At 39.2% G+C, this 18,993-nt stretch overlaps 1 protein-coding gene across 1 annotated transcript; it reads right to left on the bottom strand.

Annotated features, from left to right (window-relative positions):
* Positions 1-1,173: 1,173 nt before the first annotated feature.
* nfil3-5 (nuclear factor, interleukin 3 regulated, member 5) lies at positions 1,174-13,440 on the bottom strand. The gene is made up of 2 exons (XM_036570627.1): positions 12,879-13,440; positions 1,174-5,590 (listed from the first exon to the last, which is right to left on the bottom strand). The coding sequence occupies exon 2, from the start codon at positions 5,206-5,208 to the stop codon at positions 3,430-3,432; it is 1,779 nt and encodes a 592-aa protein (XP_036426520.1). The 5' UTR covers positions 5,209-5,590; positions 12,879-13,440; the 3' UTR covers positions 1,174-3,429.
* Between the last annotated feature and the right edge of the window lie 5,553 nt (positions 13,441-18,993).

Raw genomic sequence — 18,993 nt, 5'->3', positions numbered from 1 at the left:
GTATTCAGTAATAATCTTAATAATAATAATAATAATAATTTGTATTATTATGGCTGAATGTATTCAGCATTCAGCCACTACTTTTTCAAAGTATTTTGTCCAACACTGCTGATTTGTCATCGCTTAAAGCATGAGTGCACTGTGTGTGTTTGGCCTCTCCCTGAGATATGTGTGTGTGTGTGTAGTTTTGAGGAGTGTTCTGTAACTAGGCCACAGTTACATCACAGCGGAAGATTCCGGAGCACTGAACACACTCAGCTCACATTACACACTCAGAGAGGGATTGTGAAAGAGTGTTCTATTCTAACTCACTACAACTGAAAGGGGAACTCTACTGATTGTTCAAAATTTCCTACTTAATTTAGTGTTTGAAATGTAAACAAGTGCCATCTGAGTTTAATATGGAATGTTGATGATGGTAAAATTGTGTTTTTTATAAATCAGTTTTCTTTGGGGACTATTTTGCCTTATAACACCCTGCATATTATGTATCCCTCCACCATGAATGGAGTTTAAGGCCAAAATCTTCTTAAAATTGTCATAAAACAGTGTTTCAGACATCAGGCAGTGTATTCATAACCATTTAAGGCAATAACTTGTGAGGGAGCTTTTAGAGGTGAACATTAGTTCCTATCACCACCACTGTGAACAATTCTGACTCTCTAAGTTTCTCTAGAACAGAGCGTTTCACACCAAACCACTCTGAGTGACTCTGTTCACATGTCAACCACATTATTATGCAGAAAACTAATGGAATTCGTCTTTAATAAAAGAAGCTCCGTCATCTTTAATGGGTTGCTTATGACATTTGAATGTGTTGTAATTTATTTTTGATCAATTTAACAGTCTGTTTTTGTTGCTGTGCCTTTAAGACTGACAAATGCAAATGTGTTCATGGTTCTGATGTCACAACTAAATCGAATTCAAAATGGGCAGCTTAGTGGTCCATATAGAAAGTTTTGTGACTTTAACAGTGTTTACAAAGTCCAAATCTTTTATTTCTAAAAAAAAGTGAGGACAAATTCACTTTTTTCCCTGGATATGAGCCCTTTAATAATAATATAGTATTAGTATTATTAATATTTATTAGCATTAAACAGTATTAATAGTTGAACGTCAATCATCAGTATATTGAAGAGACTTTGTGCAACGACAATAGTAACAACAACAGAAGAGGTTCAACATACTTTTATTTTATTTTTTTTGTCACTCGTCTGAACATGACCATCACTGCGAGTGCTGTAACGGCACTCCCACCGCAACACACACAATCTTCTTTTTCTTTTTGATTCTTAAAACTTGAGCAAACACCACATGGTACGTCTGGGGTACATCAGTGGGATATGAGACAGACGTCTACGACTACACAGTCACATTCAGGTAAACGGACAACAGAGACAGATATATAATAGGATGAAAATATAAAATAAAATACAATAATAATAATAGTTATTGTTATAGAATGCCAAAATAAACTCGATAAAAACTTTACATTACTCAAAAGAGAACTTTGTAAATTTTTTTACATTTATACACAATGTCCAGTGGCAGGCACCTGTTTTGCGAAACACTCAACACAGATACAAAAATCTGACGTTTCAGTGCAGGAGCAACATTGAGCTACTCGACGTGATAAAAACACGCAGGTTAACGGGGCAATGGGGGTCAATGCTGGTTTTTTTCCTTCCTGCTCTCGTCTGAGCCGACGAGCATGTTCGGTTTGTAGTGTAATGCAGCATTTTGTAGTGTTTTATTTACACAGCGACTGCTGGGTGAAGCTACAATGCATAATCTGAATAGAATTAGACGTTAACGCTCATAACACTATAACCAGTTTGTTTTAAATGAGGTAGTGCATGGAACATCTATGAAACCACGGGGAAAAAGAACGGTCTTAGTATGCCGATGAAATATCGTACAAATTTTACAATTCGCTAGTAGTAAAGCTAGATCAGCTGTAAAGGTGACGACACTGGCTTATCCGGCAGGCGAAGGTGCTTTACAGATTGATTGGTCACAGTGACCCTCACGGCAGGTCAGTCAGTCTTCTTTTCCTGTGTGGTTTTATCTTACAACATGAAGAGATGGAGACTTGTTCACATTAGCCTATTAGCGGCTGTAACACGACCATGGGAACATTCAGCTTTTCTTTTCTTTGATGCAACACACTCAAACCAAAAAACAAGATGTTTACCTCAACATTTAGATACGATACAATGATAAGAGGAATTCCAGGACTAAGAAATAGTGCTTTTTCCTCCGACCTTACTTTGTTTTTACGATTTTCACTGTTTTTTTCATAAAATATATTTAAATATGATATGTTAATTATATCACAGTATTTTACAATCCAAAAGTTTGAGTAACGCCATGTATGAAGGGACCACATTGGACAGTGAGAGTGGTAGATCAGGGTGCCCAATCTTATCCGCATAGGGCTGGTGTAACTGGTTATCCTGCCAAGCCAAGAGCATACCTGGCTCAAGTGATCTCAGTCTTCGAACAACTGGTCAGGCGTGCTCCAGCCTGGTTAGAATGAAAACCTGCAGGTACACCGGACCTTTGAGGAGAAGGCCAGAAATAACCTCAATGGAAGTAGGCAAGTGCAAATAACATCCCACCCTTGCATTGCAAATGCACAGCCATTCTGTACTAACTCACTGTGCATTCTTTCATTACTCTGGCGGTTAAAACACAAGGGGGCGACGGAGGACACATATAAGAGGAATCTACTTTTGATTCAACAGGCTTAACAGCTAAACATGGACAGTATTATATATGTTTATATAATCAAACCTCTTCTACATGAGACTCAACTGCACGTCTGCTATGTCAGTTGAGAAAGCACGCTGGTGGAAAGACAGCTTGGATTTTGTTTCAGTGTGCCTTGCTGAAACACTCAGAATGCAGCTTACATTTGCACTGAGTTAAACTGCATCGTGACATTTTTAAACACAACTTTGCACAAAAACGTCTGCATATCTTAAAGCGTCAGAGTTTGTGTTCTTGCATGTTTCTGGCCTAACACTGGGCACCCTTGTAGTAGATGTGTGGAGACAGTGGAATTCCTTTTCTTGTTCTTGCGTCTTTGGTTCCTGAACTAAACATGGAGCAGTTGGTAAACTTCGGGCAGGCGGACGCAATGCGACATTGAGAAGGTTTTGTTCTTTCGGGGCTTAAATTTAACTCAAAATTAGAAAAAGAACTCCACTAACCCCCTTTTCATTTACACTCCTTTTAAGTGCTTAATAAGTGCTTGAGTAGAGAAAAGGAGAGAACCTTTCATAAAGACAGACTCAAAACACCAAGTCCACCTTCTGGTTAGTGTTGGAACAACAATGTATGTTCATGCATTAGAGTCCTCATAGTGTTTTCGTTATATAACGGACAGTTAAAGGTATCTGTTATCGAAGGCCAAGTCAGTTCCCCTTAGTCACGTTTCTTATTTCTGCTGCCTCGTCCTCCTGACCCTTTCTTTCCACTTTCCTTCCTGGCACCCAGGCCTGCTCTGGATGGTGACTGCTGTGGGCTCAGTTCATCTGCTCCCTCGACCTCATCCTCTTTGCCCTGGTACTGGTTGACCTGTGTGACGGCTAGGTAGGGGTGTTGAGGCAGTGTTGAATTGGGAGAAGCAGCAGTGGTGGTTGCAACGCAGTTGGGTGCATCCTGGGTACCACTGTTGGACAGTGCTTTGTATTTCAGTCTCAGCTTGTGGGGCAGCGCCATAGTTTTCATTTCTGCTTGGCTGTCCCCGTTTTGGCAAGCACCACTGATGCCCATGGTTGGTGAGCAAGCAAACTGATGGCTTGCATGGTAGCCACCGGTTTCTGAGGAAGAGGATGATGGGGATTCGTCATCGGTGGAGGCCTCTTTGTCAGAGCTTCGAGGGTCTCCATCACTCGAGGAGGTGTCCTTGCTTGAAGAGGAGTGCTCTTGATAGAATCCGTCAGCTCTGGGATCGCCTTCGTAAGTCAGCACAGGTGGCTCTTCATCCATGGGGCTGAGGTAGGGGTTCTGGTGCTGGTACAAGTGAGCCTTGCCAGCCTCATTGAGCAAGTCTGGGGCAAAAGAGTTTGGACCAGACTCTTTAGGAGGGTCTTGTGCCTGAGTGTGGTGCTCTTGCTGGGGGGGAAATCGCTGCATTTCTCCTGCATCCAGCTTGCATTTGGGGTACTCGTAAGTTGGGGAATCCAAAGACCGCCTTGCAAGCTGTTGAGCAACCTCTGAGAGAGTCTCTAAACCATCTGCTCTTACTGGCATATTTTCTCCTGCTTGGGCCACATGAGCCACATGTCCATTTTGCTGTGATAGTAATCCCAGCTGCTGATCCACACCGTCAGCCCTGGGGTTCTCGACAGGATATGAATTGCTGCCGGAGCGGTAGAGGATGACACTCCTTTGGGCCGTGGCTGGTTGATTAGCAGAGTTGGTAACAGTTTCTTGGTGCTCAGTTTCTTGCAGATGGTGGGTCTGTATCTGGGCAAGTCCATGATGACCATTAAACATGCCATTGAGAACACTCGTCTCAAGTCTGGAAATGTCCATCCCTGAACTTTCTCTCTTGATATCATATGCCATTGGTTCAGGGCTGTCCCGAGAGGATCCGTCGGACATGTCAGACAGTGATCCACGAGGGGAATACTTGGGTAACGGTGTGTGACGTCCCCCCCGAGTTGACGTCTCGGCCTCTGAGGAGTCAGAGTTCATCATGACCTGAGAGGCACTGGAGTAACCGCTGCTCGAGAAATAGGGGTTTCCAGATGGTGTTCCTCCAGTGGCACCATTGCTTCCTGCAGCCTCATTCCCACTGCTGATCTGTTGGGTCTTCTCCATGTACGAGGCTGTGCTGATGAGCCCGAATCTTAGCTTCAGCTGCAGGAGCTCAGTCTTCAGGCGAATGTTCTCCTCATTCAGCGCTATCACCCTATTCTCCAGCACCATGTCGTTGAGTCTACGTTTCTCCCTAGACCTCTTGGCTGCTTCATTGTTCTTGCGCCGTTTTTCCCAATAGCATGCATCTTTCTTTTCTTCTGCAATGAATTCCCGCTTTCGACGGCAGTTGGCATTGGGCTTTGGTTTTATTAGCCTGCCTTGCCGAGAAGAATTGTTGATTTGAGGTGTTGGCAAACTCTCGCTGAAACTCGAAAATGTTTCTAATGACTCCAAGTTGCTGTCAGTGTTTTGGACAGGAAGATTCTGACTTTCCATTGTGCTCCTGAAGAGGCCAGTCTGTAGGACTGGCACTCGGTTGACATTGAAAATGGAGCTTCTGAAGCTATGAGGTAAGAGTTGATGTCAATGTGCTTGATGTTCCTGTATTCCTCCAAGGAGGAACCTTGTAGAATTCTCGTTTTCTTTTTCCCTCTTGTTCGTACTGCTTGGCGGAAATTTCAAGTGCCCAGATTGGCTAGGAAGATAAGGAAGAGGTGGAATTTGATGAAAAACTCCCTCATTGGACAGGTCTTGGTAAATGTTTGAAATTGGTCTACCAATAAGATAATGGGTGAAACAGTTCCTTCTTGAAGATTTAGGCTGGTTGGTTGATGTGTCTGTCCACGCTCCACCGGAACTCAGTCTCTGCTGAGGAGATCTGTATGAACAATGAAACGCAAACATTTATTTACTGCAAATTTCAACATCAAGACCGCTGCTGCATACAACTGTAATAACTAGCATGAAATGAGGCCTATTAATTTATTGCAGATATCAGAATTCATCTTTAGAGGGTCCTCTGAAGATTTTTAGAGGTTCATTTTCACATAAGTGACTTTATGAATCTACTTCTTATAAAGTCATATCCCATAGCTTAGCTTTGCAGTCAGTCAATTCTTCTAAAATATTACCAAACTGACAGTGAACTTCTTGTTCTTTGGATGGAGTTCTTTCCATATTTAAAATAATAATGACAACAGTCAGAAATATTGGCCTTCTACTTTTTAGACTTACCAAGACAGCTGAATAACTGGAATGCATCAGCAAGATGTTCCACAAATGAACAACTTTTAACAAGAAACACATTGTACTTAGTATGATATAATGACTGTTGTTCTAACTCCACACTTTGTACATTTCTACAAGAAAAAAATACATTTACAAAAACATTTGTTTTGGAGATGAATTCACAAATAGGCATTAGGACTAGGGGTGTAATGGTTCTGAAACCAAGACCGAAACTGCGATACAAACATCCACATTCTCCTCTTGTGGGTCCAGAAGATGCAGCCTGTTGAGCTCTCATTATGTTACCAATGTAAACTAATTTTTCATTTCACAATTAACACTGTAACACATGTAAATCACTATGTTATTATCTGTCTTTTCTAATTTCAAGTTAGGGTGAGCTGTATACCATATTCTTTAGTGTTTTTATCTTTAGTGTTCCAAATTGTTGGCGATTTATTAAATTCCAGAAAATGTTCCTATTTTTCATATTCACACACTCCTTCCCTCAAAAAAAAAATCAAAAACAAAACAAACAAAAAAACAAGGTAAAAACTGAACTGTGGCTCAAAAATGGTCTGAACCAAACTGTGAATTTGGAGACTCGTTACCCCTAATAGGCATCAATTTGTCTATTAATAGTTGCCTCAGAAATAACACTGCAACTTTTAAGCATGAGACTCTTAATGAATGTGTTTTCAAGAAAATTTCAAAACACAGTCAGGTGATTCCTCTGAATTTTTCGCTTCCTCTGAATTTTTAGTGTCGTACTAAACACTAAAAGCATCTAATCTACATTTTTGCGACTGCAGTTGACGTAATCAACTTTTTTAGACTCTTGTCTAAGTTTGGCGACGCCTTGCAGCCTTTGTGTTTTATCTGAGGAGCTTTCGAGAAATGTGGGTCAGGAGAGTGACTGAGTGTGGCGCGTAACAGCTCTGCAGCAAAGCTGCTTATTGTGTAAGACACTGCACTGTCACATAACCACACAGTGCTGCCAGCCAGGACTGCAGAGAGCTGCAGACACACTGCTGGAACACAGACCTGCTCAAATAGGACTGGCAGAGAACAGCAGCTATGAAATATGTTTCTTTCTCATAGATCCTTTGTTCTTTTGTTTCTAAGCCTGAAGACTGTTCCTGCATAACCACTTTACTCTGGAATGGTTCTCTGTAATTGCAATTTTTGGCAACAAACATGTACCCTATAAAGGCTGGTAATGCTGTATAATCAGTATGTATTAGAAAATGTAAACATATGATTGTGAACTTTTTTTTTTAATAGTTCTTCAAGGTTCTTTAATAAAGATGGTTCTACATAGAACCATGAACACTCAATATTGCATGATTAATGGGTTCTTAAGATTGATGGAGAATGTGTTTGAAAAGGGTTCTACATAGCACCAAAAAGGGTTCTTCTATTGTAACAAGCTTGATATCATAACAATAGCCGAACACTTTTTGTAGAACAACGTACATCTGTTCCATCTGTAGAAACTTTTCGCAATGCAAAGGGTTGATTGAGTGTTCATGGTTCTTTAAAGAACCACTGTATTGACTTAAGAACACTTGAAGAACCATATTTGAAGATGTTTAGCTATAGTTGAAACGTTTTGAATGCTGCGTTTGCATTTATATAAAAAATTGCACTTAAGTCCATTTAACAACTGTTCTTCAAGATTACTTGACAGTCATCTGATGCAACCAAATAATGTTAATAACAATTATATATAATTTTGATTTGATCATTAGTAATATAAGATATATATGTAGATATCTTGTTGTGTTTCTGGGTTTAAGCACTAATAGAACTCTTATCACATATAAATTTAGGAATACTATTGCAAACACTGTGTAATATGCAAATGAGCTATCAAACCAATCAATGATTTTGTTCTAATTTTGTGATATGATGCAATATACAGCAGCACAATCGCAAGACTAAACTCTTACACAATAATGCCAGAAAAGGAACTATTTTTGTAAATTAAATGTATGAGTGTGCAGAACCTTTTATGAAGAGCCTTTAAATTGGTAAATAACCATTTACATTATGTGAAGGTTCTTTACCTATGAATCTCTTCCAAAAGAACCAAAAGTGATTCTTCTATGCCATCGCTTTAAGAACTCTTTGTGGCACCTGTTTTTTGTTAGGACACTTTGTGGCATCATGTATGCAGTAAAGATTTGAGAGTATAAAGAACCTAAAGAAATCTTCACATAATGTAAAGTTTCTATAACAATTCAAGGCTTATTCCTAGAACCTTCACATTATGTAACGGTTCTTTGAAATTTAAAAAGGTTCTTTACTCCCACACATCTAATTTACAAAAATGGTTCTCCGAAGAACCATCCATTGAACAGTTTTATAGGGAACCAAAAGTGGTTCTCCCATGGCATCGCTCAAAGAACTCTTTGTGGCACCTTTTTTTTTTTAAACAGTGTAGAACTACTTTTTGGTACCCTAAGTACACCATGTCTGCAGTACAGTGCGTGAAGAACCTTAAAGAACCTTCACATAAAGTAAAATTTTAAGGTTCTTCCTAGAACCTTTACATTACGTGGAGGTTCTACAATCACCTGATTTACAAAAAGTTCTCTGACTTCTCTAAGAACCATGTCTGAAATATATATTTGTGATCTGTACCAATTTAAGGGTTCTAACAAGAACCTTCACATTATGTAAGGTTCTTCTTATTTGCATCTGATTTACAAAAGTGGTTCTCCCATCAATGTATTGTTTTTTGGCATCAGGTACAGAACTTTTTTGGGCACTTTTTGCGCTGCCCTAATGTGGAGGTTCTTTAATCAGACAAGTCTACTCAGCTGTAACTGATTAAAGATGATGTGTTTTTGCCTGTTCTGGCTCTGCAGAACATCGCCGGGGTCTAAGTGTGTGTTACGTAACCACAGCTAGTCTGCTGCAGCTCGATCCGGAACTCCGCTCGGCACACTCAGGGAAAACAGCTCCGACTCCCGAGCTTCGCTTTACCGATCCGTAACGGCAGCCTGTTCCACACAGAGCGCTCAGCCCAGTTCGGGAACATGAGGTTTTGGTCGGTGCGTGACGAATTCCATTAGACTTGAGATCAGGAGCACGAGGCACAGTGAGTGTCCCAGTGACCCAGAAACGGTCAGCTCCGTAAACACTGCGCGGGACTGACGCTGTGCCGGAAAATAGGTCAGTGGGACGGAAAGGGAGGGAGAGGGAGGGGCGAGTGAGCTGGGAGGAATTATAGTGTGGACTAAAAATAGCAGCGGAGTGCGAGGGAGCGGCGCAGGATTCCGATTGGCAGACGAGAGCGGAATTTAGCAGCACTGCGGCGCGGAAAAAAAAAAACAGCTAACGTCAGCACAGACCAGATCAGACTACACTCACACACACTGCGCATCACGCTAAAGCATCCCCTCACCCACAAAAGGTTCCTAAAGTCAGGGTTCTTCATGTGATGCCATAGAAGAACCACTTTTGGGCTCTTAAAGAACCTTTAATTGAACCATTTTTGTAGATGACACCTGTGAGTGTGCAGAAGCTCCTCCCTTTTAACCAGTATAGAACCTTTACATTATTACAAAGATTTAAAGAACCGTGCACTGAATGGTTCTTCAGGGAATCAGAAGTGGTTCTTCCATGGCATTGCTCAGAAAATCTGTTGTTAGTTCCACCTGTCACTTTTTTTTTTACATATAAGAACAGAAGCTTTACAGTATGTGAAGGTTCTTTAACCAAGTTCTTCATACTCATGATAAAAAATGACTGAACTAAATGAATAAAAAAAGTTATTGAAGCTCAAAGGTTCTTTAGTGGTTCTTCTATGGCATCAGCCCAAAAATCTTGGTTGGTTCCACCTGGCACCTGCACTATATATATATATATATATAGTGACATGCAAATGAGACCTCTAACCAAACACAAGGATTTTATTATATTATTGCAATCACTATGTACCCTCTTAAAAATAAAGGTGCCAAAAAGGGTTCTCTCATGCAATGCCACAGAAGAACCTCATGGTTCCCTGAAAAAAACTTTCAATACATGGTTCCTTCTTTGTAAACGAGATCTTTTTGGAGTGTATAGGGCCTCATATTGTAACAGTTACAGGACAAAAGGTTCTTTATGTTCACAAATCACTTTTTCAAACTTTAGGGAACCAAAAGAGGTTCTTCTGAGAGTGCAGCACTAGTAGTTGATCCGTATAATGCAGCCCTAATATGGAGGTTCTTCTATTTAAAGTTTTGTGTATTCTAGGTACAATAATAGTCTTTAAAAGAATTCATTCATGCAGGTTATTTAGGAAGCCAATTCTATGGTTCTATTTAAAACCTTTATTTTTGTTTTATTTTGAATTGGATTCATTACAAACAGCCTGAAATGAACAGAGCCCTCAGTTTTCTCTGTGCCCACGTCATCCGGTCCTCTAATATCAGAGTGTGTGTGAATGAGTTCAGAACAGTGGCCTTTTTTACGGCGCCGCTGACCTAGAACCAGGGCAGTTCACAGGCAGGCTCACCTGAACAGGGTTTATTATTATCAGCTTATTAGCATTTTATTACCTTATCCAAATGAAAGTGAAGCAGCGCTGGCCTCACAGAAACTCAACATTTTAATAGCAATGCATCTCAATATTTAATTTCATTAAATATAAGGTTTGTGGACAAAAAGCACCAACAAAACAGCCGAGACATTTTAAAAAGAATTTATCTTAATATCGATAATGATACAGCATGTCACAACACCCAGCCCTACCTTTTAGAGAACGAGTTATTAGCTCTTTTTAGTCTCTTAGACACTTGTGACTTCGTCTCACTCACGTCAACGAAATAATTATTATTCTTTTTTAATTATTCTTCTCTTTGTCAACAGTTGCCCATGCACTTTATATTTCTATGGCATTTTTCTATTTTTTTTAAAGCGGCCTGTTTGCAGGTAAACTGCGGGATGGTTCGAGTCGGCCAGGTCACTTATCATTGAGAAATTTTCTCTGCTATAATCACACGAGTTAACAGCAGTGGGCAGGGTCTGGTTACTGTTCTGAGGCTGTTTGGTGAGTCATTCAGAGCGTGTCTGAGAAAAGCTGCTGTATCCAGGTGTTCATGAATGAAGGAGAGTGGAAACGTAAGGCCTACAATGCATGTAGGTACATGGGCCTTCAAAGTGCACTCTTAAAAAGACGGTTCTTCAAGGGTTCTTTAGAAAAGACAGTGGTTCTACCATGAACACAAGTTTAAATGGTTCTCTGCATGTTGAAATTGTTCTTCAGATTGACGGAGAACATGTTGCTTCTACATAGCACCAAATGGGTTCTGCTATAGTTACAATGTCAAGCTTGTAACAACAGAAGAACCCATTCTGGTGCTATATAGAACCAACACATTCTTTTAAAAAAGATGGTTCTTCAAAGGTTTTGAGCAAAGAAATGATGCTATATAGAACGATGAACACTCAAAGAACCCTTGCATTGTGAAACGATTCTTCAGAGTGATGAAGAATGTGTTGTATATGGTTCTATATAGCACCAAAAATGGTTCTATTGTTACAAATGTGCATTGCATCTTTTTTTAGCACCTTTTTGGTGCTACACAGAACCATTTTTTTAACAAAATCTACATAGAACCATCTACAACACATTCTCCATCAATCTGGAGAACCATTGAAGCATGCAAAGAACCATTTAAGCATGCAAATAGTTCTTTGAGTGTTTACGGTTCTACATAGATCCACTGTCTTTATTAAAGAACCCTTGAAGAACCATATTTTTAAAGAGTGGAGTAGATGTTCCAATGGGTACATAACAGTTAAATCTCTACAAGCACAGGATTAACTTTATTTCACAAAGTACAAAACAAACTGATTGCAGCACTGCACGCAGCCCACGTGTGAGAACGTGAGTATTTGCACGCTGAGTTCTGCAGAACTGATGTGCTGTACACCTCTTTAAAAAGATGGTTCTTCAGTAAAGAGAATGGTTCTATATAGACCCATGATCACTCAAAGAACCATTTACATTCTAACAGAGTTCACTGCATGGTGAAATCGTTCTTCAGATTGATTGAGAATGTGTTGTATACGGTTCTACAGAGCACCAGAAAGGGTTCTGCTATTGTAAGAAAAAAAAAACCTTTTTGGTGCTACATAAGAACCATTTTCAAAAAGGGTCTATGTAGAACCATATAAAACACATTATCTCCATCAGTCTGAAGAACCATTTACGCATGCAATTTTTTTTATAGAACTAGAAACATTCCTTTTTACTAAAGAATACTTGAAGAACCATCTGTACTAAGCGTGTCCAGCTTGAGAGGCTCTAGTTATGAAATCCACGCTAGCTGGAACGGCATTGTCTGACAAACACGTGGACAGGAAAGAACAGCTCTTTTTATTTTAATTTAAGCCACTTTTCAACGTTTGTGCGCATTCTTTTTGCATTGTGGTCGCTTACTGACGTACATGTTTCTCCTTCGTGCTGCCAAAAATGCCCCTAAATTCAAAATAAAGGGGTACAAAACCGCCTCAAATCCGTGACATTGAGCACGAACAATGCAGCTGAGCGTTGTTCGTTTTCCACCCGTATTCCGGAAACGTCCCGCCCCACACGCAAGCTGATTGGCCGAGTAGGGAAAACCAACCAATCCTAGCGAATGACGCGCACGCTCACAGCCAATCGCATCGCAGGCGAGGCGGAACGCGTCTTAAAACAGGCGGGTAAAAAACAACCGATATTTACGAACAGCTTAGCATGTGTATTTCGTCATTTTATTATTTTATTTTAGATTTATCCACTTTAAACGCTTTGGACACGCTCTGAATCGTTTTGGTGATGATAATAATAATCATAAAAGAACCCAAAACGAGCAACTCGAACCCGTTAATGTACACGTTAACAAGGGTAAAAAATACGAAAATAATGAAATGTAGCATTGTTCCAGAAGCGTACTCACCAAAATGAAGGCTCGTGTGGTTCAGTGAGGAAGAAGAGTCCCATTATTTGGTGCAAATGCAACGCTTTTATTGTTCTCTCATCAGAAAGTGGTGCGTTCAATCGCTCCGTCTGTTCCTGTTTCTGTTCAGCCTCCAGATTTCAGTCCTGTCGCTAAATGTCCCTCGTGTTCGTCTCTAACTTCACCCGGAGTGCTTCCTCTGTGGACTGTGTGCTGCTGTCCGCTGTGAATCCCTCCCCGCTCGTGTCCTCATGTCGGATGCTTTGCTCCAGTTTCTCACACACTCACAGTCTCGCAATGTGTGTTAGTAGGTCAGCGGTTGCGTAACAGGAGCTCTGAGCGCCTGGTCACGTTTTCTGCCCTTTTTCTGCCCAAAACAGATCAATTAACACACGATTGGGAGTGATTTTATTATCCCAACCTGCATCTAATCCACTATTTGCGCCTTATCTGACCACAAAAGGAGGAGAAGAGAGGTGGTTACACAATACGTGCAGAATTACATCATCACCCTTTATCACAGAGGCACTGGGTCCTGGAAAGGGCAGGATGTTTCGTAAAAATAATAAATTGAGCCTGATTGGAGAGTTGGCTCTTTGTAGGCCTGCTTTGCTTTTTATAGTGTAGGCCAATTTTAGCCTCCAGAATGTAACTGTTGTACCATTTAAGGTTGAACAGCAAATTTGAGTACACTCTTAAAAAAAGGTTCTTCAAGGGTTCTTTAGTTAAGGCAATGGTTCTATACACAAGAAACATTTTCATGCTTAAATGGTTCTTTTTTACATGGTAAAATGGTTCTTCAGATTGATGGACAATGTGCATATGGTTCTATATAGCACCAGAAAGGGTTCTGCTATTGAGATGATGTCAATTTTGTAACAATAGCAGAACCCTTTTTGATGCTATATAGAACCATATGCACATTGTCCATCAATCTGAGGAACTTTCACCATGCAAAGAACCACTGAAGCATGAAATGGTTGTGTTCATGGTTCTGTACAAAGCCTCTGTCTTTGCTAAAGAACCCTTGAAGAAGCATCTTTGCAGAACAAGAATGTGGTGGAACAGCGAATTCGAATAGGCCAAATTCAGTTCGTGGTTTATTATTATCATTATTATTATTACTTTTGAAGTCTGATGTAGAGACTGTAGATTCTTTGATTTACTCATATATGAGATCAGAAGGACTAAAGCCACTCAGCCGTAAGGTTATACCACCTGCTTCAGGTCACATAGACAGATGGAGAGATGCTGTTTGTTGTTGTTGTCTGTCTGCCCATCTGTTTGTTTCTGAAGGTTCTTGCGTTCTGCTCACCTGCAGATATTCATTTCCTCTTTGCTGTTCTACTCTGTTTATTTACTTATTACTATATTCAATTGGAGCTGCAGCCACAACGAAGTTCATTATCAGTGAAATCTCACTGAATAGTTTTGATTTGGATTCTGATTTTAATGACTAATTTCACACCTGTTTGACAATCACTCATAAAAGGACAGCCCGATTTTACGTCACAGACACAAATGGACAGACAGAAAGACAGACGGATAGAGGAACAGACAGGTGGACCAAGAAACTGAAAAATATACAGTGAGAAAGGCAGACAGATAAACAGAGACAGGCAGATGGACAGAGAGACAAAAAGGCAGACCGATGGACAGAAAGACAGACAGATGAGTGGATGGACAGAGGCAAACAGAGGGAGACAGACAGGCAGATTAATGCACAGAGAGACAGACAAACTTAAGAATGGAGAAATACAGACAGAAAGACAGACAGATGAGTGGACTGACAGAAGGAGAAAGAGAGGGACAGACAGAGACAGACAGCTGGATAGACAGATAAGTTGACAGGCAGACAGATGAGTGGACAGACAGGGAAGTAGACTGATGGGTGGACAGAGACAGACGAATGGACACAGATAGAGACAGACAGAAAAGGGGCAGACAGGCAAATTAACAGAAAGACAGATGAGTAAACAGACAGACAGATGGACAGACAGAAAGGCAGACAGGCCGGTGGACAGACAGACAGGTTTGTCTTGTATGGTGATGTCAGGTCTCTGTAGTGTCTGACTGTCTGTTGAACTCTGTTACCTCACGGCCCCACTGTGTGATCGGTTTGGGGGAGGGGTGGTGGTGGTGGGGGAGGGTCGCTTTGTTCCAGTTAGATCCTAAACACCCCCCCCCAACAACCACTCTGTCTGAGTCTACAGCTGACTGGTTTTGAACTTGACCCCCTCCCCTCCCCCTCCTCGTCTCCTCCCCCCCTCTGTTCACCCCCATTTGCTCCCTCTGTGTCTGTTAGGGTTTCCTAGGCAACCGTTATGCTGCCTGCCTAGCAACCCTCCCACCCCCACCCCTGTCTCCGTACCGACTCAGTGGATTATGAAGCAGGAAGCAGTGGAGGCATGCAAACACCCTGTAGAGCCGCTATTGTCTGACCCCCATCCGCCCCCCTACCTACAGACTCACCCCCCCGACATACACACACACAGACTGCTGAAATCCCTCCATGTCTTCATTCACCTGTTTTATACATTTAAATATTTTTCAATGTAATTTATTTTTATGTTTTTAATTCTGTACAATGATTGTATAACACTTATTAGCTAAAATATATAATTATGTAATGTAACAATTATGCAGATAATTTATTTCAGTGGTAACATTTTTATGACTTTTTCTTTCATTTTTATTTCTGCTATATTTTTATTCTTTTTTGTTTGATTTGATTTAATACATTTTATGTATAATACATATTAATAAATTAAAAGTAACCATCAGGGCTTCAGTGAAGGCTTAATCATTTCTGGGACATAAAAAAGCATGTCTGCATTCTTTAGTTCATTTTTATTTAATGTAATCGTCTTTATTGTTGCATTTAAACTCTGTCAGTATTTTATTGTTTAATGTTGGTTGGCAACAAAAGGGTTACATTTTTAAAAAAAATCCAACAGGAAATGATCCGATCAGGAATGGTCTCTTGATTGGTATCTAGGTAGACACAGCTGAGCAAGCTTTCTCATTGGTTAGGACTTCAGGAGCTCGACTGTTAGGCTAGATTAACTACCAACATAATTAGGAAAAAATCACTCTTATGTTTACAGTTTCATCAGAAAAATGTCATTTCTGCAGGTTATGTCACTGACTGTGAATATGAGCCTATAGTCTAAACTGGTTCCGGTTAATTGATAGGAATGGAAAACAGCAGCAGCAGCTCTTCACTGAAAGTGTCACTGAATGTGTTTACATACACTTAATAATCTGATAACTGCAGAAAATCATATTGTGTCAGTAACTGGTTCAGTGCACTTACACTTAATAATCTGATAACTGCGGAAAATCAGATTGTGTCAGTAACTGGTTCAGTGCACTTACACTTAATAATCTGATAACTGCGGAAAATCATATTGTGTCAGGTACTGGCTCAGTGCGTTTACACTTAATAATCTGATGAGTGCAGAAAATCATATTGTGTCAGTAACTGGTTCAGTGCGTTTACACTTAATAATCTGATGAGTGCAGAAAAGCATATTGTGTCAGTATCTGGTTCAGTGTGTTTACACTTAATAAACTGATGAGTGCAGAAAATCATATTGTGTCAGTAACTGGTTCAGTGTGTTTACACTTAATAATCTGATGAGTGCAGAAAATCAGATCGTGTCAGTAACTGGTTCAGTGCGTTTACACTTAATAATCTGATGACTGCAGAAAATCATATTGTGTCAGTAACTGGTTCAGTGTGTTTACACTTAATAATCTTTTTGATGAACGATTTCCCACTGAAACCATGAACTGCCTATTACCTAAATATAATTTAAACCATTCTAAAACTGCGCCCGAGAGGCTGAACCAGTATTCAAGACGCTGGATTAAAATCTTGTGGTCAACAGTATCAAAAGCTGTGCTAAGATCTAATAAAACCAGAATAGAAGGATTTTGTGCATCAGCATTGATCCTGAGGTCAACTGGCCAATAAACTCACAGAATAAGACGTGAGGTAAATGTAACGTAGAACTCAAATGTCATAAGCAGCTTTTTTTAAAACATCGAGTCCCTTTAGCGGAAAATATGAACATACATCATTTAGAAGATGAAGAACATTTAAATCCTTCATTTGAGCAGGTAGTCAGTTTCAGCGTCGCTTCAAAAGTGCTGTGCTGCATCTCACAGGTGCTGTGTTAAACACTGCTTGCTGTTTTTGGGACAGCGCTCTGTTTTCACACATGTGTAGACTGAGAGAAACCAAAGAAATCAGAGTGAGGGGTTTACATCCACTGAAAAACCCCATTACTGATCTCAAATCCAGCCTCTTTATTAGATTTCTTAATCAGATTTATAGACCTTAATCTGATCTAAGAAATCAGAGTGTGTGTTTACATGGCCGCTTAATAATCAGATAACTGCAGAAATCTGATAATGTTCGGATTATTAACTACATGTAAACACGCTCATTGTAACACTGATACATACAAGCTCAAATATGTGTTAATGTGTTTTATAAGCTTCAAATGTCTGTGTTTAATTTAAAACAGCCAGAAATGTTCATGTGAATCACTGTAACATTAGAGCTAACATGCTACTAGAGTCCCATAAGTGTGCTAGCAGCAATTAGTATTATTGTAGAAGAGTTTATGGACTGAAGAATCACTATTACTTGCTGAAGCTGTTGTTTATAAAAATATCTTGGAGAACACAATGATCTTTTTGCAATAAAAGAGTTTGATGTTGTATGTAAACACTGCTAATATTTGAAAAGGTATCGTTCACTCCACAGTCCATACTGTTAATGTAAAGAAACTGAACTGCAAATATGCTCGTTTGAATTCACTGTTTCTGTGATAACAGCCAATCAGAACAGAGCTCATTTCATATATCAGTCTTAAAGTCTGATCATGTAGAATTAATTATGTTTTTCATATTACAAGCTTAAGTAATATTAAAAATAAATATATATCTTTTGCTGTGTTTCATTTGTTTTTGTTGTTTTGTTTGTTGTAATTGTCATTTTGTTTTGTTTGTTGTAATTGTTATTTTGTTTGTTCATGTTATTTTGCTGAAGTTGTTTTGTTTGTGGTTGTTTTATTTTGTGATAGTTGTTTTGGTTGTTTAAGTTGTTTTGTTTGTGAAAGTAGTTTTTGTTTGGGCTTGTTTGGGCTGTTTTGTTTGTTTATGTTTTGTTTGTTGTATTAGTTGTTTTGTGTGTTTATAATGTTTTGTCTTTTGAAGTTGCTTTGTTTATGTTGTTTTGTTTTTGGATGTTTTATTTGTTGAAGTTGCTTTATTTACTAAGGTTGTTTTGTTTGTGTATGATGTTTTGTCTGTGAAAGTAGTTGTTTTGTTCATTGAAGTTGCTTTGTTTATGGTTTTGTTTGGATTAAATAGCCATTTTATTTGCTATAGTGATTTGTTTTTATGAGTTTGTTTTTCGAAGTTGCGTTGTTTGTTTATGTTTTATGTTTTGTTTGTTGAAATTCTATGTTTGTATGTTATTTTGTTGAAGTGTTTTTGTTGAAGTTGTTTGTGAAAGTAGTTGTTTTGTTTGTTTATGATGTTTTGTTTGTGAAAGCATTTGTTTTGTTTGTTGCAGTGGTTGTTTTGTGTGTTTATAATGTTTTGTTTTTTAAAGTTGCCTTTTTTAATGCTGTTTTGTTTGTTGATGTTTTATGTGATGAAGTTGTTTTATTTTTTGAGGTTATTTTGTGTGTGTATGATGTTTTGTCTGTGAAAGTAGTTGTTTTGTTCATTGAAGTTGTTTTGTTTGTAGTGGTTTGTTTATGATTTTGTTTATGATTTTTTTTAGATAATGGATTGTTTTGTTTGCTGATGATGTTTTGTTTTTGGAAGTTGCTTTGTTTGTCTATGTTGTGTTTGTTGTAATTGTTTTGTTTGTTGAAGTTGTTATGTTTGCTGAAGTTGTTTTGTTTGTGACATTGTTTTGTTGAACTTTTTTCTGAGTTCTGTTTGTTGTAGTGATTGTGTTGTTTACTTGTTTTTTGTCAATAGTTTTGTTTATTGAGGTTGTTGACTTTTCCGTGAGTTCTTTTGTCTGTTGTGTTGAGTTGAATATTTTTCTCCTCTGTTGCCCTCTATTGATGAAAAATGAGAACTGCAC

Source organism: Colossoma macropomum, unplaced genomic scaffold, assembly GCF_904425465.1.
Source record: "Colossoma macropomum unplaced genomic scaffold, Colossoma_macropomum, whole genome shotgun sequence".
NCBI lineage: Eukaryota > Metazoa > Chordata > Actinopteri > Characiformes > Serrasalmidae > Colossoma > Colossoma macropomum.
This window is presented reverse-complemented; position numbering and strand designations above follow the sequence as displayed.

Coding starts and splice junctions, on each gene's coding strand:
- nfil3-5 (XM_036570627.1), bottom strand. CDS start 5,208: ATGGAAAGTCAGAATCTTCCTGTCCAAAACACTGACAGCAACTTGGAG.